Source organism: Nycticebus coucang, chromosome 20 (assembly GCF_027406575.1).
Source record: "Nycticebus coucang isolate mNycCou1 chromosome 20, mNycCou1.pri, whole genome shotgun sequence".
Taxonomy (NCBI): domain Eukaryota; kingdom Metazoa; phylum Chordata; class Mammalia; order Primates; family Lorisidae; genus Nycticebus; species Nycticebus coucang.
In genome coordinates this window covers 52,009,614-52,031,085 of record NC_069799.1, presented here as the reverse complement: position 1 = coordinate 52,031,085, position 21,472 = coordinate 52,009,614, and the positions used below count along the sequence as shown (strand labels likewise).

General features: G+C 38.6%; 1 protein-coding gene across 3 annotated transcripts in view; it reads left to right on the top strand.

Moving 5' to 3' along the window:
* Nucleotides 1-21,472, top strand: part of SPAG6 (sperm associated antigen 6) — a 66,162-nt gene that overhangs the window by 13,266 nt on the left and 31,424 nt on the right. For 2 of the 3 annotated variants that reach the window (XM_053572326.1, XM_053572327.1), the window contains exons 3-4: nt 3,902-4,068; nt 8,295-8,478. In XM_053572326.1, the coding sequence (XP_053428301.1) occupies nt 3,902-4,068; nt 8,295-8,478 (351 nt within the window). The remainder of the gene's footprint in view (nt 1-3,901; nt 4,069-8,294; nt 8,479-21,472) is intronic. The other variant, XM_053572328.1, reaches the window with a different exon arrangement.

Below are 21,472 nucleotides of genomic sequence, written 5' to 3'. Positions count from 1 at the left end.
TTGCTTAAAGCCACTGAATGTACACTTAAAAATGATTAAAATGGTAATTTTTATGTTTATATTTTACCACAGTAAAAAAAAAATTGATGGGCGGCGCCTGTGGCTCAGTGAGTAGGGCGCCGGCCCCATATGCCGATGGTGGCGGGTTCAAGCCCAGCCCCGGCCAAACTGCAACAACAACAAAAATAGCCGGGTGTTGTGGCGGGCGCCTGTAGTCCCAGCTGCTCGGGAGGCTGAGGCAGAAGAATAGCGTAAGCCCAAGAGTTAGAGGTTGCTGTGAGCTGTGTGACGCCATGGCACTCTACCTGAGGGTGGTGCAGTGAGACTCTGTCTCTACAAAAAAAAAAAAAAAAAAAAATTGATGACAACAAAAAAAATCAAGGAATAAAGTAAACTACAAAGAAGAGATATAGTTGTTTTAAATCCAACTTTCCTAAAATAACCTGTGTTGACATTTGTAGTTATTCTAATATTTATTCTGTACTTTAAACTTTTTGTTTTGAGGTATTTCAGAAATTATGCCTATCAAAAAGTGTAGATAATCATATACGCAATACCCATCACTACTGATTTGTTTAACATGAACTATGACCCAAGCTATAACCCAAACATGAGCAGGAGCCCTCTTGCCTGCAGAGCCAATCAGCCAGCCTGTGTGAGACTCACACTTGGAACTGTGGCCTGATAGAAGATGATCTAACCTAGCCAACTTGAGCATAAAAACGATGACTGAGTGAAACTAGAAACTTGGTAGTCACAGGTCACATCATTAAATGTCTGTGACAAGCATCATTGTTCTCTGCTTATGTTATTGGTAGGATTCTGTCTCTTATTTTGGTCTAATCCTAAGTATCATTGTAATCAGATCTAGGCCTTTTGTCTGAGATCGGGTGTCTAAGTGTTATTTATTTATTTTTTATTTTTATTTTTTGAGACAGAACCTCAAGCTGTCGTCCTGGGTAGAGTGCTGTGGCGTCACAGCTCACAGCAAACTCAACTCTTGGGCTTAAGTGATTCTCTTGCCTCAGCCTCCCAAGTAGCTGGTGCTGGCCACAACACCCGGCTATTTTTTTGGTGTAGTAGTCATTGTTGTTTAGCAGGCACAGCTGGGTTCGAACCTGCCGGCCCCAGTGTATGTGGCTGGCACCATAACCACTGAGCTACGGGCATCAAGCCTAAATGGCTTCTTTTTATTCTATTTCAAATATTTCTGGATATAACACTGTAAGAGAATATTGGTAATATTTGCTTTTATGTATCACTGGAATATGTATTTATTTTATTTTTTGAGACAGAGCCTTAAGTTCTCACCTTGGGTAGCGTGCCATGGCGTCACAGCTCACAGCAATTTCCAACTCCTGAGCTTAAGTGATTCTCTTGCCTTAGTTTCCCAAGTAGCTGGGACCACAGGTGCCCACCACAATGCCTGGCTATTTTTTGGTTGTAGTTGTCATTGTTTGGCAGACCCGGGCTGGATTCGAACCCACCACCTCTGGTGTATGTGGCTGGCGCCTTAGCTGCTTGAGCTATAGGCGCCGAGGCAGGAATATGTTTTTGAAGAAAAGGTGTAATGACATCAAATTGAATAGCCTGGTGTAAATTAAGTTCAGACAGTTAAGGTGTACTTTGGGTTTTTTTTTTGTTTTGTTTGCTTGTTTTGGGGTTTTTTTTGGGGACACAGTCTTACTTTATTTTTTTTATAGGCAGGGTATGGGGAGAGTGCCATGGTGTCATAGCTCACAGCAACCTCCAACTCTTGAGCTCAAGTGATTCTCTAGCCTCATCCTCCCGAGTAGCTGGGACTGTAGGTGCCTGCCACAACATCTGGCTATTCTTTTTAGAGACAGGGTGTCACTCTTGCTCAGGCTGGTCTTGAACTGGTGAGCTCAGGCAATCCACCTGTCTCAGCCTCCCAGAGTACTAGGATTACGGCATGAGCCATCACACCCAGCCTTAGGGTGCTTTGTTTTAGTTTGAATTCTGTCATTACCTTTCTTGTAACCTTAGATTAAAAATGCGTCTCTACAAAAAAAAAAAAAAAAATGCATCATTAAAGCAGAAATAGTGGTTGACTCTTTTAAAGATTTTATATTAAGGCAAAGTTAATATGAAGAATTAAAATATCTAGTAAAATGACCCAAATGCAGTTGTTATTGGTCCTTCTTTCCCCATCTCTTCAATTTTCAATATGTATTATTTCTTTAACAATTATCGATAAAGAACTCTGAATTCTAACCTTGCTGTACCATTCACTAGTTGTGTGACAATTAACTTTTCTCAGCCTCAATTCCCTCATCTGAAAAATAGACATAATAATAAGCCCTGTTTCATAGTTTTATAAGTTAAGTGAATTAATACGGCAAAAAAGTCCTTAGAACAATGTTTGCATATACTAAGTGCCTGATATATATAAGTTATTTTGTGATTATTGCTGTTATAGTGATGATGAAGATGATATACCTACTATGTATTCAACCTGAGGGTGAATAGTATGAGAGCTAGTAATGCCTTTTACTTCCTTATCTCAAGGAATTTATTTCGAGATAATACTCATGCAGCCTTTCATAAATGTGAGGCCCTGCAATGAGCCTTGAAAGATGGGATTTGCAAAGCCTGAGGCAAAACCAAGATCTTGTTTTTCCTTTGTCTACCATGTGCTAGGAATTATATTGTATACTGTATAGCCTTTCTCTGCATCCCTCGTGACAGCCCTATCAGGTCATATAGCTAATACTTGTTGAATTAGGGACTTAAACTCTTTTTTTTGAGACAGAGCCTCAGGCTGTTGCCCTGGGTACAGTGCCATGGCATCACAGCTCACAGCAATCTCCAACTCCTGGGCTTAAGCAATTCTATTGCCTCAGCCCCCCAAATAGCTGGGACTACAGGCGCCCGCCTCAATGTCCAGCTATTTTTTGGTTGTAGTTGTCTTGTTGTTTGGCAGGCCCGGGCTGGATTCAAACCCACCAGCTATGGTGTATATGCCTGGTGCCTTAGCCATTTGAGCTACAGGCGTGGAGCCAGGACTTAAAGTCTTAACTAAATTCAAACCCATGCTATACTGCTTTTTTTTTTTTTTTAATAATTAGAGCTTGTATTATTCTATGTCTTCGACAGTTTAGGTACTTCCTTTTTTTTTTTTTGAGACACAGTCTCACTCTGTCGCCCTCCATAGAATACTGTGGTGTCACAGTTCACAGCAACCTCAAACTCTAGGGCTTAAGCGATTCTCTTGCCTCAGCCTCCCAAGTAGCTGGGACTACAGGCACCCGCCACAACACTCGGCTATAGTTTAGGTACTTCTAAATATCCCATTAGCTCTTAGTGGATAGTTTGTGTTTTTTTGTTTTTGTTTTTTTAGTTTTTTTTAATTTGGGATTCATTGAGGGTACAAAGAATTAGGTTACACTGATTGCATTTGTTAGATAAAGTCTCTCTTATAATTGTGTCCTGCCCCAGGACGTGTGCCATACACCATGATTTATTGTTGTTGTTATTTGATACAAGGTCTTGCTCTGTTATCCAGGCTAGAGTACAGTGGCGACATCATAGCTTACTGTAACTTCAAACTCCTAGGCTCAAGCAATTGTCTTACCTCAGCCTTCCAAGAAGCTGGGACTATAGGCACTGCCATTATGCCCAACTAATTTTTTTTTTACTTTTTGTAGAGATAGGGTCTTGCAGTATTGCCCAGGCTGGTATCAAACGCCTGGCTTCATGCAAGCCTCATGCCTCAGACTCCAAAAGTGGTAGGATTAAAGACATGAGCTGCTGCACTTAGGTTTTTTTTTTTTTGCTGATTTTTTTCCCTTAATTTTTTTTGTCTGTGTATGTGCTAAATTGTATATTTGCTTTTTAATTTAAATTTTGCTGATTTGTGTTCTTTCAAACTTTAACTCAGGTGTTATGTCTTTGCTGCGGCCTCTTCTTCTGGATGTGGTTCCAACAATTCAACAGACTGCTGCTTTGGCTCTTGGGAGACTGGCCAATTATAATGATGACCTAGCAGAAGCAGTTGTGAAGGGTGATATTCTTCCACAGCTTGTTTATTCATTGGCAGAACAGAATGTAAGAATTTAAAAAGAATAAGTTATATGTTTTTGTTTTAAATTTTTAAAAATTTTATAGTTTGGGTATAGTTACAAGTTTGTAGGCATTAGAATTTCTAGGGTGTTAATACATGTACAACCTTTAATTCTCTGAACTGCCCATAATAATATCTCTAGGATATTTTGCTTTGGGACTGATATTTGGCATTTGGCCATTATTGTAAATGCAAGGAGAAAATAATTTTTTAAGGGAATTATTCATAAAGCAGTGTTCTGTATATGGGATTTTTAAACAGAACTATTGGATCTGTCTTAGGGAGGTATGTAGGGCCCTGGGCAAATAGCTACTTACAGCAATCCTTCCGGCACATGAAGTCTCCTTAATGGAAACACCAAGAGGCAGCCTGAAAGCAAGGGGTAGAGAAGCAATCAAAAGGAAGGACAGAATGTATGTAGTGTATATTTAATAAAGCATTTTTACCACTTATACAGGCATACCACCTCTTTTAAGCGTCTAAAACTCCTTTTATGTATGCCATTCTCTATCTCCATACAGGACTGCCTGTTCAGTTTCCCCAATAGTCAAGGACCAGCTGTGGGTAGAATCTTGGACTATTCGTTCCATCCTATTAGTTTATCATAACTTAGGGATAGCTCTTTCTTGACATGTCTTTAAGATTAAATTCTTGTTTGGGTAACAAAATGACAAACAACCCAATTGAAAAATGGGCAAAGGACTTGAATAGATATTTCTACAAAGAATATCTACAAGTAGACAATAGGCATATGAAAAGGTACTCAAGAGCATTAATCATTTGGAAATACAAATCAAAACTATAATGAGGTATTCTATTGTTTAAAAAAAAAGGAAGACAATATGTATTGGTGATGATATGGAGAAACTGGAACCCTCATACACTGCTGGTAGAAATATAAAATAGCACAGCTGCTAGTTTGGCAGGTCCACAATTCCATGATAAGTTAACAAGTGTTACTATATGATTGAGCAATTCTATTCCTAGTTATATATCCTAAAGAATTGAAAACAGATGCTCAAACAAAACCTGTACACAAATATTCACAGCAGCATTCTTCCTGATAGCCAAAATGTGAACACAGTCCGAGTCCATACACAGATGAATGTGTAAACAAAATGTTGCACGTACAATGGATTACACTTCAGTCCTTAAAAGGAATTAAGGCTGGACATGTGTCAGGTGTGGTGGCTCACACCTGTAATCCTACCACTAGGTAGGCCAAGGTGGGTGGATTGTCTGAGCTCACAGGTTCGAGACCAGCCTGAGCCAGAGCGAGACCTTGTCGCTAAAAAAATAGCTGGGCAGGCGCTGTGTAGTCCCAGCTACTTGGGAGGCTGAAGCAAGAGAATCACTTAAGCCCAAGAGTTGAAGGTTGCTGAGCTGTGATGCCACAGCACTCTCTGAGGGTGACAAAGTGAGGCTCTGTCTCAAAAAAAAAAAAAAAGGCTGGATGTGGTAGCTCACTCTGGGAGGCTGAGGTAGGCAGATCCCTTGAACTCAGGAGTTTGAGACCAGTGTGAGAAAGAGTGAGACCTGTTCTCTAAAAAATAGAAAAAAGTAGCCAAGTATTGTGGGAGGCACCTGTAGTCCCAGCTACTTGGGAGGCTGAGGCAGGAGGATCCCTTGAACCCAGGACTCTGAGGTTGCGGGGAACTAGGTTGATGCCATAGCACTCTAGTCTGGTGACAGAGTGAGGCTCTGTCTCAGAAATAAAATTGGAATAAAGGAAAAAAGGAATGAATGAATTAGGGTTCATTCAAGGACAACGTGAACCTTAAAAATCTGATGCTAAGTGAAAGAAACAAGATAAAAAAAGCCACACATTGTAGGATTCCATTTATATGCAACATCTAGAATATGCAGATCCATAGAGACAAAAGCAGATGAGTGATTGCCATGGCCTGGAGAAAGAAGGGAATGGGAAGTGGCTGCTTAACTTGTAAGGGATTTCTTGTTGGGGTGCTGAAAATATTCTGAAACTAGACAGTGGTGATGGTTGTACAACATCATGAATGCACTAAATGCTACAGAATTGCACAATTTAAAATGGTAAATTTCATACTGTGTGTGTTTTACCAGAAATGAATAATCCTAACACTAGGTAGGCCGAAGTGGGTGGATTGCCTGAGCTCACAGGTTTGAGACCAGCCTGAGCCAGAGCGAGACCTTGTTGCTAAAAAAATAGCTGGGCGGGCGCTGTGTAGTCTGAGCGATTTATTTTATTTTATTATAATAAATTTATAATAAAATAAAATAAATCCTAATTGTGAAGAAATTTACCTATTTTTATATATTGGAATGTTATTTACTAATACCTGATATACCCCTACAAGGAGTCTCAGGAATTTTATTGTTCATATGTTCCTTCTGTCATCAAATACTGTTAGATTTTCTTCCTCTTACACCCTCTACTCCTTCCTTTGAAAGCAGGGTTTAGGTCTATAGAAGTTTCAAAGGATGAATGAATATCCACTAACTTTAATGAGACAAGAAGACTCTAGGGCAGATAAGTAAGGATCATTTTGCTTGAGCTTCTGGTCCCATCACCTATCTACCTTTGAGGTATTTCTCATGGAGATGTAATCTCCTCTTTATGAGATACAAAGTCCTGTGGTTTTGCCTTTACTTTTTTTTTTTTTTTAAGTGAGGAACAGGAGAGAAGTGTGTTAGGAATTTGGAGAAGTGAAAATTAGGAAAAAGAGAGAATGAGATCTGTAAGTGTGAATTATAGGTATGGTAACTAGTAGTGATTATTGATACCTGAATGCTGTCTGTAAATTTGACAATTCTGTATAAAAGGTAAAATTACCTTAAGGTAATGAAAAACAAGTTCACTATTATTTTTCCACAATTATGAGAATATAATCTATGGAAAGCTACTTAAAACTCTACCATAATTTTTGTTAAGTTAGTAGAAATGTGTTTACCTATATGATTTAAGAAACTAAAGAAAATATATCAGTTCAAACCATCAGTACTAACATAGTCTATTTCTTAGATTAGCAACAAAATCAATTTTTTAGATAGACTGTTAAAAATATATTTGATGTTTTCTCCCTCCCCTATAATTTGTTGTATCAATATTGTGGCTTAAGTAAATAGAATGATTTGAATAGGTGAAGTAGTCACCTAGACACTTTTTAGTAGAAACTGTATGAAACTCAAAATGTAAAATAGGGAATTAATTGGATTTATTAGTAATCAGGAAGAGTTAGTAAACCACCACTGTGTCATTATGCTAACCATAAAACACTGAGTGTTATAGTCAAATATTTCCTATACATTTAATTTTTTTTAGTAATACGAAGAGAAACATGTTAGTCTTATGTTTGTTTCATTTTCTCATTCTTTAATCAGATAAAATTTATACATAGGAAATATGAATATGAAACAGTTTTTACAGTTCACAAATGATAAGTAATTTGCTTTAATCTTTTAAAAAAAACATTTTTAAAGGAGGAAGATAACCTATATCCCATTGTTTAGCTGATTTATTTGCCAGGAAAAGTTTAAAACTATATCATAAATATTTTACTTTTATGTTTATTTGATGACTGTTATATCAAGATAACTCGAAACACCAGAAAGATTAGTTGAAGTCATGAAAGATCTACTGATCTACCATGTTTAGAGGTAGAGGGCAAGCAAAGGAAATGAATTAGTCTATTGACAGAGAGCTTAGTTGCATATGCTAACAATCTGTGATCTCCCATGGATCAAACAGTACCTTTCAGTGTAATGCAAATACATAAAATCTCATTATTTTATGGGTTTGTGGAAAGTATATTTATATATATATATATATATATATATATATTTATTTATTTTTTTTTATTTTTTTTTAATTTGGCCGGGGCTGGGTTTGAACCCGCCACCTCCAGCATATGGGACCGGCGCCCTACCCGCTGAGCCACAGGCGCCGCCCAAGAAAGTATATTTATATTTTATTTTATAAATTTCTGAATACATTCAGAGTAAAACATTTGCAATGTAATTTAAAATTTACCTGGTTTTCAGTTTAATTAACAGAACAAAAGTGATGAGGGAACATCAAATAATCAAAGTGATTTTGCAAGATGTTTTTCATCTTTTGTATTCAAAAGATTTTGAGCTTTATGTACAATAATGTCATTTTTATGTTGGTCTTGGTCTATTTTAGATTTTGATCATCGACTCATTTTGACTTTTGTCTATTTTACCCTTACAGCGTTTTTATAAGAAAGCAGCTGCCTTTGTGTTACGAGCAGTTGGTAAACATTCTCCTCAGCTAGCTCAGGCAATAGTTGATTGTGGAGCGCTGGATACACTGGTGATATGCTTGGAAGATTTTGACCCAGGAGTCAAAGAGGCTGCAGTCTGGGCACTTGGATATATAGCAAGACATAATGCAGGTAATAGAGCATATTATAGAATAATTTATAAAACTGAAATAAAGTTTAGATTTATTAGGTAAATCCAGTTTTGTTTAGTAAACTATAGATGAGTTTTAATGAAGTTTCTGTACGTTATGAGAGATATATTTGAATAATGGCCAAGTTGTTGAGATCACATATTCAGACACACAAAAAAACCCTATACATTTTAGTCTTTATTTTAGCAGAAGAGAAGTTAGAAGAGGGAGAGAAAAGGAAAGAGGGTTGGCAGGGGGTGGAAGAGTGGAATTGATTTCCAAAGGCCTTGGTAAATGGATTCAATTAAAAAGGTTCTTTTTGTGTTTCATACCTCGAGGGGTCATTGTGTCTTCATTCTTACTCATGATAGTTTGTTCCACACCATCCAAGAGTCATATCATAAATGAATGATGTTGAAAAGATATGGACAAAACTTTCTAGAAAAAATTGGTATTCTGCTCTTACCAGGTAGGAAGGAGGAGAAAGAGAAGAAGGAACACCTCCTATAAACTGACAGATCAGAGAAGCCATCAATAAGGACCTGGACCCACTGTGAGAAGGCTGTGCTGACTCACCAATTGGGAAAAAACATATAGGGAACAGAATTGCCCCCACCACTTTACAGAAGTTGCTTATGAACAAATAATATAAAAGGAAAATAACAGTTTTAAAACACAATTAAGCTGGCGAAGTCATCCTAGAAAGAAGGCCACAAACCTCAGTGCTGAATTATCACTACAGTCAAGGAGGGGGAAACGTTGAAGGTGAATGTATTGATATTCAGCAATGAGGTATGTAGCTTTTTTTCCCTAGGATGAGTTTGCTAACTTAATTTTCAGACCTGGTATGATAACAGCTCTGCTGGACACTCTAGAAATAGAATTCCAAAATTGCTTTGAAGGGTAGACTAGGCATTGGCATTGGTGTATAGTTCCATAAGGGGAGAAACTCAAAGGTGATTGTAGAAATACGCAGCAATGAGGAATGTAGCACTTCTTCTAGGATGAATTCACAAACTTAATTGTTTGACTTTGTATGTGAAAATGATCAGCTTTGATAGTAATCAATATTAGCCAAGTGGTTAGGAACAGTGGCATTAGACAGGATCTGAATTTGAATTTTAAGTACTACTGTTTAGTTGCTGTGTGATGTTAGGTATGACTTTTAAACTTTCTAAACCTTAACTTTCTCAACTGCAGAAGGGGATAATTACAGGGTAATTTAGAGTCGTTCCTTCAGAGATTGGATATGAAGATGAGTTTTCAGTGTGTGTGTGTGTGTATCTAAAATAATAGCTATTGTGTATTGAGTAATTGCTGTGTGCTTCAGAGATCTTTTGATTGCAGCTACCTTTGGATAGCTATTATTTTCCCAGTTAAATGGAGAAAGGAAACCTGAAGTCAATAGAATTGGAATTTGAGTATAAATCTGACTACAATACTATACAGTTTCTCTAAATACTTCCTAAAAGAGTATTGAAAAAAAGAACTTCAAAGAAGAAACAAAGTGTCTCTCTTATGGTTATGTTTAATTTGGTTCTTAAAATGCTGACATTATTAGAGACAAAATAGAAATAAAACGGTATAAAAGTAAGTTGAGAAAAGAAACTATTGTCATGCTTAGAATGATTCAGAATTAATATATCACAATTCTTTATTTTTTTCTCAATTTCAATGGATACAATTCTTTCTTTAAATCTAGATTTCCGTTTTCCAAATAGGTTCACCTTGACACTATTATCTAGTACATGTTGATTAAGAAAACTAAGGCATTGTGCTGGTTATTTTGGGAAACTACATGAGCATATTTAGTAAGTTTTTCATATGTTAGCAGGACATATTTTATAGATTATAATATGAGTTTTTCAAAGAGTGATGCAAATGAGCCTTGAGGGCCACTGAACAGATACGCTCTGAGGCATGAGCCCTGATATAGCAGTTCTGTCCCTTCCTTTGTTGAGTCTGGACAAAATTATTATAGTTCATAAATAGGATCTGTCTGAGGGATCCCATTCCAATTTCTTGCTATAATCTAACTCCCACATGGAATCCTGCTGTAATTTCAGTATTTCACAGTAGGTAGGAGCCTGGAACTCAAGAGCTCCCAGAAGAGATTACTGCATAGATTTCTCAGAAGGAAACGAATTGTTACCTAGTAAGCAATAAAAGTCATCATTCACATCCAAATCAGTGAAAATAGAGGATTTACGTCTAAATAACCTGATTTGTTAATGACTTCTTAAAAGTGGAATATATTGAGATTAATGGGAGAATACTTATGCAGGTGGTTTAAGACATATAAACCTTAGAGGAGGCGCCTGTGGCTCAGTGAGTAGGGCGCCAGCCCCATATGCCGAGGGTGGCGGGTTCAAACCCAGCCCCGGCCAAACTGCAACCAAAAAATAGCCAGGCGTTGTGGCGGGCGCCTGTAGTCCCAGCTGCTCGGGAGGCTGAGGCAAGAGAATCGCGTAAGCCCAAGAGTTAGAGGTTGCTGTGAGCCGTGTGACGTTATGGCACTCTACCCGAGGGCAGTACAGTGAGACTCTGTCTCTACAAAAAAAAAAAAGAAATATAAACCTTAAACAGAGATACAAAGAGATAAATTATACCTTTAAGGGCAATAGATGGAAACAGTTTTGCCTATAGGAAACAAAAATAAATTGTGAACATACAATAGAGAATGAGAGAAGCCAATGGGCATTATTTGACTTTTTATTATACAGTGTCTAGAAGTTATGTCCATGTATATATTTTGAAGCATTTTATAGACAACCAAAGGGAAGTGGAGGTTGACAACCATGGATAGTGTTTTGGGGTTTTTTTCCCCTTAGCTTTGTACAAATCATGTAGTTAAATTTTTATGATTTGAGAAAACTAGGGCAGTGTTTTAAATCGGAAGTTGGTTTTCATGAGAAACTACGTGAGCATATTTAGTAAGTTTTTTATGTGTTGGAAAGACATTATGGATAGTAACATGAGTTTTTCAGAGTGTTGACTACACATAATATTTACCTCTCATTTTGCAGATAAGAAAGTTATTTTTCAGTATTTTTCCTGCTCCTTAGTGAAGCCTGAGGTAGATTCTTCTCAGACTAGTTGTGTCTCTTCTTCCTTCTTGCTAACCTTTTCCATTCTGCAGAATTATTCTGTTAAGGTCAAATATCTCACTGTTTCCAAGAAGGAGTCTTGTTTTTGGAGATGACAAGGTATCTGAGGAGCCTGAGGAGGGAAGTAGAAGGGACAGTGAGATTTTGTAGCCACAGAGCTTCTTCAGGACCACAGAGAAGGAAGGAAGCTAAAGGACCTAGCTCCCCTCTGGTAGCCTCTCTCTCTCTTTCTCTTGTATCTGTAGCCCTTCAGCAATATGGAAGAGCTCTTCCAATGACCTGTGGTGAGTGTGGCATTAATAAGAGTCCTTCGAACTTTGGTGAGAGCAGTGGCCTGGCTGGAAGTGTGAGGAAGGAGGAACCATCGAGGAAAGAGGAACCATCCAAGTGTTTTGTGTATTGGTCTTCTACATGTGGGCTCAAAAATGAGTTTTAGATGTTTATGTGTTGGGAGCTTCAGGTAAAAAAATGCTGTCTCTTGGTAGTAAACTTTGGCTTTTTCTAAGCCTGGCAAAAAAGAATACATTTGATTAGGTATTCTACAATATTTAAATTATCGATATACTTGTCATATTATACATGAGGAAACTGAAGTAGTGAGGTTAAAAGATCGCTTCTGGCCACATAGCAATTTATGGTGAAAGTAATTGGCAACTACTCAAAACTTGTCAGAGGGCCTTCCATTTTATACTGTGAGAAAGGAAAGTGTATAGATGTCATCATTCTTTTTAAGGTCTTTTTAGTATCTGAAAATCTCGCCAGATACTTCTGTTTTTAATCCCCAATGGCTGGTTTCTACATGTGACACTTTCCTTTAAAGACCTGACTTATATCCAGCTCAGAGCAGTTAAGAGATTAGTTTTCTGTGGCCAGATTTGAACAGTGCTCACGGGAATTGGCTGATGTGGACACTACAAAAATATTTAGTAGATAACATCCCATTTACTAAATATATAATGTAAGGAAGGACTCAAGACAGAGCTGGCCAGCCTGATTGTTTTCTAACTTACATAGAAAGATGAGATGGTAAACTGAGAATTTTAAAATTCAGAATTTTTGTAAATAATTCTTTTCATGTCATCTATGTGTAAATATCAGTAGCCTAAATAGTGTAAAACAGGCTTAGGAAGCAGTAACTTTTTAAAAAACCTCACATATTTATTTGTGGTGAGAATACCAAACTTACTTTTTTAGAAGTTATCAAAGTAATTTTTTAGAAACCCAAATGTTAGTGATTAATATCAGAGATAAGGGCTGGGGACCATGTACCACATGTCTTAGAGTGATAATGTATGGGTATAAGGGTACTAGAATTAAATTATTTATTTGTAGATAAAGAAATAAATGCTTGTGCTTTCACCCTGCCTGAAGTGCAGTGTGATGATAATAGCTCACTGCAGCCTCCAACTCCTGGGTTCAAACAATTTCCCACTTCAGCTTCTCCAGTAGCCGGGACTATAGACACACTCCACCACACCTGGCTAATTTTTTTTTGTTGTTGTTAGAGACAGGGCCTCACTATGTTGCCCAAGCTGATTTAAAACTCCTGGGCTCAGTGAATCCTTCCACCTCAGCCTCCCAAAGGGCTGTGATTACTGGCATGTGGGCCAGCAAAATATTTTAGTGGACAACTGTCTTTACTGATGCCTGTAGATAATAATGTTCGTTTTACTAACATCTTTTGCTTATCTTTCTTTTATAACTTTTCATCTCAGCAGGATTGAGGAATGCAAATATAGAGGCAAATGAGATATATGGGATTATGCATATTACCTATCACATCTATTTTGATCCTAACACTTATCTTTATGCCTACCTGTTTATTTAGATGATAGTGAAAAATGTATAAAATGAAAATAAATGTCTCTTCTGCGTTCTTTGGGCATAGAGGACAAATGTGCTGAACAAAAGCATATATTTTAATTACAATCTTGCTTCATTCTGATTATTCAGTTTGTCATTTTCAGGGTTCAGTTTGTGTGCTGTTTTTTTATGTTGTGATTTTTTTTTTTTTTTGAGACAGAGTCTCATTTTGTCACCCTTGATAGAGTGCTATGGCATCATAGCTCACAGCAACCTCCAATTCTTGGGCTCAAGCAATTCTCTTGCCTCAGCCTCCTGAATAGCTGAGACTACAGGCGCTTGCCACAATGCCCAGCTATTTATAGAGATGAGGTCTCACACTTGCTCAGGCTGTTCTTGAACCTGTGAGCTCAGGCGATCTACCTGCCTCAGCCTCCCAAAGTGCTAGGATTACAGGTGTGAGCCACCGCACCTGGCCTTGTTTTTATTTGTTTTGTTTTGTTTTTTTGAGATAGAGTCTATTTTGCCCTCGGTAGAGTGCCGTGGCATTACAGCTCATAGCAACCTCCAACTCTTGGGATTAAGTGATTCTCCTGCCGCAGCCTCCCAGGTAGCTGGGACTACAGGCCCCCACTTACAACGCCCAGCTATTTTTTTGTTGCAGTTGTTTAGCTGGCCCAGGCCGGGTTCAAACTTGCCACCCTTGGTGGATGTAGCTGGCGCTGTAACCACTGTGCTACGGGCGCTGAGCCATTTTTTTTTTTTTTTTATTTTATTTTTTTTTGTAGAGACCGAGTCTCACTGTACTGCCCTCGGGTAGAGTGCCGTGGCGTCACACGGCTCACAGCAACCTCTAACTCTTGGGCTTACGCGATTCTCTTGCCTCAGCCTCCCGAGCAGCTGGGACTACAGGCGCCCTCCGCAACGCCCGGCTATTTTTTGGTTGCAGTTTGGCCAGGGCTGGGTTTGAACCCGCCACCCTCGGCATATGGGGCCGGTGCCCTCCTCACTGAGCCACAGGCGCACCTGGCCTTGTTTTTATTTGTTTTGTTTTGTTTTTTTGAGATAGAGTCTATTTTGCCCTCGGTAGAGTGCCGTGGCATTACAGCTCATAGCAACCTCCAACTCTTGGGATTAAGTGATTCTCCTGCCGCAGCCTCCCAGGTAGCTGGGACTACAGGCCCCCACTTACAACGCCCAGCTATTTTTTTGTTGCAGTTGTTTATCTGGCCCAGGCCGGGTTCAAACCTGCCACCCTTGGTGGATGTAGCTGGCGCTGTAACCACTGTGCTACGGGCGCTGAGCCATTTTTTTTTTTTTTAATTGAGACAGAGTCTCACTCTGTCACCCTGGGTAGAGTGCCATGGCATCATCATAGTTCACAGCAACCTCAAAGTTTTAGCCTTAAGTGATCCTCTTGCCTCAGCCTTCAGAGTGGCTGGGACTATAGGTGTCCACCCAGACACCCAGCTAATTTTTCTATTTTTAGTAGAGATGGGGGTTTCACTCTTGCTCAGGCTGGTCTTGAACTTCTGAGCTCAGAGTCTCAGCCATCTGCCTCGGCCTCCCAGAGTGCTAGGATTATAGGTATGAGCCACTGTGCCTGTCTTATTATGATTATTTTATGTTTTTATTTCTTGTGATTTTTTTTTTTTTTTTTTAGTTAGGAACTGTTGGTTAATAAACATCTTTTGAGTTTTTTGTTTTGTTCTTCTGTAGAATGTAATCATATAGCCTCAGGTTCCTAAGTCACTCAAGCCTCTAACTTTATAAATAAAGCTGGTGATCAATTTCTTTAACATTATCATCATGTAATTACCAAAAAGAATTTAAGGCACTTATGTATATGTTGCTGCACCTTTCTTACTCTATGAAGTAAAATAAATTGGCTAAGATCTCACCTCTAGGACTTTACAATCTAAGGTAGAAAAATGGATACAGATGAGCATGAAAGTCATCCAGAGAGCCAGGCATTCTCTAGACACAAATGTAAAATACTGTATTAAAAAGTATACATCGTGTACTGGGTGATTATACATGGATTAAGCAGAAGATGATTCATGAATTATGTTTTTGTACAGTGGCGAAAGGGGAATCTGTACTTTCTTCTTAAGAACTTTGTTTCATCTAGATAATCACTGAACAGACTTTGGGCATAGAAATACAGGAGTGACAGATGTATGAAAACTCTTTGCCTCCCAAAATACCTCCTCTACCTGACAGGACCTAAAATTCTTTTGATTTAAGGATTTGTTTTTGGCTTTGTGAAAATACCTTTGGAGAAATATCACTAAATGTGTGTATGCTGAGTGGATAAAGGGAAAAGTATTTTTTGTACCAGTGGTTTAGAAATAAATCATCATGACGTGTTTATTGAGTTTGAACAAAATTGTTCCTGGAACTTGGTTTATTTTCCAGTGACTAGTATGTAAGTCTGCCTAACACCTTTTAGATAATGAGGGGGAAAACACTTTTTTTTTTTTTTTTTGAGACTGAGTCTCATTCTGTCACTCTGGGTACAATGCTATGGCATCATCATAGCTCACAGCAACCTCAAACTCTTGGGTTCAAGTGATCCTCTTGCCTTAGCCTCCCCAGTAGCTGGGACTATAGGCATGCACTACCATGCCTGGCTAGTTTTTTAATTTTAGTAGAGACAGGGTCTCTTGCTTAGGCTGGTCTTGAACTCCTGAGCTCAAGCAATCTACTGGTCTGAGACTTCCAGAGTGCTAGGATTACAGGCATGAGCCTCCATGCGCAGCCAGGAAAAACACTTATTTACATTGAATTTCTTGAAGTATGTTAGACATAATGTACTTGACTGAAATTTGTTAAGTACTCTAATTGAGCATTTCATAAACATCTATAAGAGAGCTTAGCTATCAGAAGCTCAGGATTTGGTTAGTGTAAGAATTGTACCTCATCTTATCTTACCACAGTTTTTCAAATCCATAGTCTACAAGAAAATAGGAGCTGTATTATTACCATAGTAGCTGATTGATTTTGCACAATTAATTTTTTGGTCTGAATTTGCTCTTATTTGTGGTTTTAGATGAATAAACCAGCTTGCTTTAAAAGTGTAGAATAAGTTGATTGCATCAAAGGATTTTACTCAAGATAGAACTTCTGGCTTTGAAAAGGTATTAATTGTAGCTATTTAACCATTGTGTCATGGTGCCATAATTAGCCATATATCACTTCTCCATGTCTCTTCTGATCCCACACTACAGTTTTACCAATATGGTGGTCACATATTACTGTTGCACACTTGAACTGTGGCTAGTGCACTTGAGGAACTAAGCCAAAAACCATCTGCTATGTTGCTCCCAGATTCTGCACCCACAGAAACTGAAATAATAAGTGATAAGTGATGTTTTAAGCGGCTAAGTTTTGGGTAATTTGTTACATAAGTAACTGATACGTAATCTGAATGCAAAAGAAGTCCATTATAGTATGTAACAGTAAGCAATAAGACCAAGCCAAACCAAAAACTAATTAAATGTCCTAAAGTGGGAGGCTGGTTAAGTAAATTGTGGCACATTTACTTAGAGGGATATTAGACAACTGTTAAAAACCTTGGCTTAGGCTCAGTGCCTGTGGCTCAAGCAGCTAAGGCGCCAGCCACAAACACCTGAGCTGGCGGGTTCGAATCTAGCCCGGGCCCGCCAAACAACAATGACTGCAACCAAAAATAGCCCGGCGTTGTGGCAGGTGCCTGTAGTCCCAGCTACTTGGGAGGCGGAGGCAGGAGAATCTCTTGAGCCCAGGAGTTGGAGGTTGCTGTGAGCTGTGATGCCATGGCCCTCTACTCAGGGTGACAGCTTGAGGCTCTGTCTCAAAAACAAACAAACAAAAAACCTTGGCTTAGCTCCAGCCTCAGGAATAAAAATAGAAGGCCATGAGGGGCTTCAAAGAACCACTAGAGGGGAGCCACATCAAGAGCAGCAACTTCTTATCTAGCATGAGGCTGGAGCAAAAAATGAATACATTGAAGTCTATATTGTGTTTTGTTTTAAAGCAGAATGCAAAATTTTAGGTAGAGTGAAAGCACAATTGTGGTTACAATGCTATCTAAAGCAAGTGGAAAACAGAAGTATTTCGTAATGATATAAGTCCAATTATTTTACTCTGTTATCTTCTTTGTTAAAGGGCAGATCATCTCTGTAGTTTTGCCTTATTCGAGTCAGTTTAATCTCAGCTGTTAAAAATCAAATGCTAAATTGGTAGTGGGGGACTTTAAATTTCCAATAGTCTTCCAAGGCCATACCCAAAGTCTTTACCTTTTCCCACTTTGTCCATCTCTGGTCATCTCCACTTCTTGGCATTTCCTTACCGTGTTTTCTAGTTGCTTTTCATACTTGAGCCCTGTAGGAGCTCTGCATCCATCCTGGCTGATTGTACATTCTTACTAAAGCCCCATTAACTCCAGATTAAAGGCTTACTTGACTTACTTGACATTTCTTTTTTTTTTTTTTTTTTTTTGAGACAGTCTCACTATGTCACTCTTGGTAGTGTGCTGTGACGTCACAGCTCACAGCAAACTCAAACTCGTGGGCTTAAGCGATTCTCTTGCCTCAGCCTCCCAGGTAGCTGGGACTATAGGTGCCCACCACAATGCCTGGCTATTTTTTTTGTTGTTGTTGCAGTTGTCATTGTTGTTTAGTTAGCCCTGGCCAGGTTCGAACCCACAACTCACAGTGTATGTGACTGGCGCTGTAACCATTGTGCTATGAGCATGGAGCCGACTCACTTTTTAAAGGAGCCAGAATTATTTCACATTGAAAGGAAATCTATGTATGGATGTTAACCCTTTGAACTTTCAAACACTCAACCCATGTGTTAGGATTAAATCAATGGTCCTAAAGATTGGGTGGAGAAGAGCAGGGTAGACAGGATAAGTGACATCTGTATGTGTGTTGGGGATAGGAGGGAGAACTAAGAATCACATATGAGACCTTTTCATAACAATATGCAAATTCCCTCTTCATGCTTATCTTACTTCCTTACTTCTACCTGCAACTGGTGATGCCAGTCCTTCAGGTCAGAATTATAGCTAAAGTGAGTCATTTTATCTGTGGGGAAATGTTGCCACTGTTAGTACTTCCAAAGTTAGATCATAAAAGACTGAAGCTTTTGTCATGGGTCCCTCTTTTTGATCCCCCACTTTGGCAGAAGCCTCATCATGAGCAGCCTGTGAAGAGGCCCACATATTAACGTTCTAAAAACTCCTCCTAATACTCCAAGTGTGCTCAGCAGCAAATTCTTGGGTGACTGCACCCAACACCTAGATTGTAGCCCAGTGAGAAGCCCTGAGCCTGGACCATCCAGCTAAGCCACTTCCAGATTCCTGACTTGCAGAAATTGTGAGATGAATGTTTGCTGTTCAAAGTGTTTGAGATCAGCCTGAGCAAGAGTGAGACCTCATATCTACAAATTGCCAGGCGTTGTTGTGGTGGGCACCTGTAATCCCAGCTACTTGGGAGGCTGAAGCAAAAGGATCACTTGAGCCTAAGAATTTGAGGTTGCTGTGAGCTAAAAAAAAAAAAAAAAAGCTGCTCATTTGGTGTGATTTGTTACATAGCATTACTTGTAAACAGCTGGATTAGACTGAAAACTGAACCAATTTACTTTGGAAAGTACTATTACTAAAACCATTCTGGAATATAGCCAGTAAATAACCAGCTTTGGCAATTACTGTACCATATTTTCTTTTAGTATAATTTCATCCTATAATGAAAAATTTGGCTGATGGATTAATCATATATAAGATTAATACTACCTATCATAAGTGGCAGCCAATTTAAAACGTTTAAAAGTTTTTTAAAAACTTATTTCAAAAAGGTTTTGAAGTGATATAGGTATATATTTTTATGGCCAGATGCAAAACCTAGCCAATCTTTGAACTGATAATAGTGCCGCTTAATTGCAAAGAAATGATTGATTTGTGATTTTCTTGTATTTATTAATGAAACAAATAAAATATAACTTTTATAGAACTTAGAAACAGAGTTAAAAGCAATGTTTGAAAAAAAATAAGTTAAAAAGCTGCAAATTTGAAAGTAATTAGAGTTCCAAAGGTGTTTTTGAATTAGTATGCTGGACAGGAAGTTTTTTTTTTTCTCCTCTCTCTTCCTATATTCTTTTTGGAGAATGTCTTCATTTTGATTATTTTTATGAGTTCGCATGGTCACTTAAGTTTACTCAAATTCTTCTCTCCTACATCTCTGTTATTAGCTGAAAAATTAGTTGAGTATCATGTTTAGATTAATCCTTTTTTCTGTGAGCCAGTTTTTTGGATTTCATCAATTTCTGAGAATTCTCTGAATTTTCTTATGTAATTATAATGGTTCATTCTTTCTGACCCCAAAAATGACTTCATAATTAAAAGTAGAGAGAACATCGACTTTCCATATCCAGAAAGCACCCCCCCACCCCCAAGGTCAATTTAGAGAGTATAAGATTTAAGCCTGGGGATGTCAAATGGTGGTTCAGGCTGCCACAGGCCCACAGATGGATGTGTTTTATTTGGCCATCACTATGTTGTCTCACACAGTGTCCTTTAAAAATAAAGTTGCCAACACTTAAAAACCAGACAATTTCACGTTAAAAAAGGTTTTAATAACAGTAGGCGTATATTCCTACAAGGACATTGGGCTAAAGCCAAATAACTGCTGCCCCTTGCAGATGGGGCCTAGACTTTTCCACTTCACTACTGCTCCCTCACTCCCTTTTTTTTGAAACAGAATCTCAAGCTGTCGCCCTGGGTAGAGTGCCGTTGCGTCACAGCTCACAGCAGCCTCAAACTCTTGGGCTTAAGTGATTTTCTTGCCTCAGCCTCCCAAGTAGCTGGGACTACAGGCACCCACCACGATGGCTGGCTATTTTTTTGTTGTAGTTGTCATTGTTGTTTTAGCAGGCCCAGGCCAGGTTTGAACCTGCCAGCCTTGGTGTATGTGGCCAGCGTCCTACCCACTGAGCTACTTGTTAATGTATTTAATAATTCTTCAAGGAAGTTTAATTATATACTTTTTTCCTAATATTTTATATAAGGAGGCATACATTCTACCATTTTTAAAATAAGCTTTCTTCTATGTTGAGAAATAAGCTAAAATTTTTATATGTGTAATGTTAGTACAATTAGTCCAGCAGTATTTCCGTGTATGGACAAGAGCCATGTATATACATATTTTCTTATTTAAAAAAAATCAAAGAAGAAAATTTGGCAAATGAAGAAAAATATAGCACCAATAGTATATATAACATCAACCTAGTATAAATGCTATTAGTATATTGGCATAACATGTAGACCTTTTTCATTGCCTTTTGTTTTGTTTTGTTTTGTTTTATTTTATTTTTTGTCTATCTCTTGGGCTAGAAAACAGTGGCATCATAGCTCACTGCAACCTCAAACTCCTGGGCTCAAGCAGTCCTCCTGCCTTAGCCTTCCCAGTAACTGAGACCACAGGCAGGCACCACCATGTCAATTTTTCTTTTCTTTCTTTTTTAATAGAGATAGGGTCTCTCCCTTGCTCAGACTGGTCTCAAACTCTTTTTTTTTTTGTAGAGACAGAGTCTCACTTTATGGCCCTTGGTAGAGTGCCATGGCCTCACACAGTTCACAGCAACCTCCAACTCCTGGGCTTAAGCGATTCTCTTGCCTCAGCCTCCCGAGTAGCTGGGACTACAGGTGCCCACCACAGCGCCCAGCTAGTTTTTTTTGGTTGCAGTTTGGCCGGGGCTGGGTTTGAACCCGCCACCCTCGGTATATGGGGCCGGCGCCTTACCGACTGAGCCACAGGCGCCACCCTGGTCTCAAACTCTTGACCTCAAGGAATCCTCCTGCCTTGGCATCCCAAAGTATAGGATTACAGGCTTGAGCCACTGCTCCTGGCCCTCTTTGCATTTTTAAACACAATTATAACCACTTTTTAAAACTTGCTTGTTATCTCAGAGTATATGATTTTGTCACATTATTGTATAACTGAAGATATATTTTTTAAAAATTTAGAACATTCTCTTAAAATTTAGGATGAAGCAATGTTATTTTCAGGTACTGAAGATAACTTTCTTGGTTCACTGCTTTTT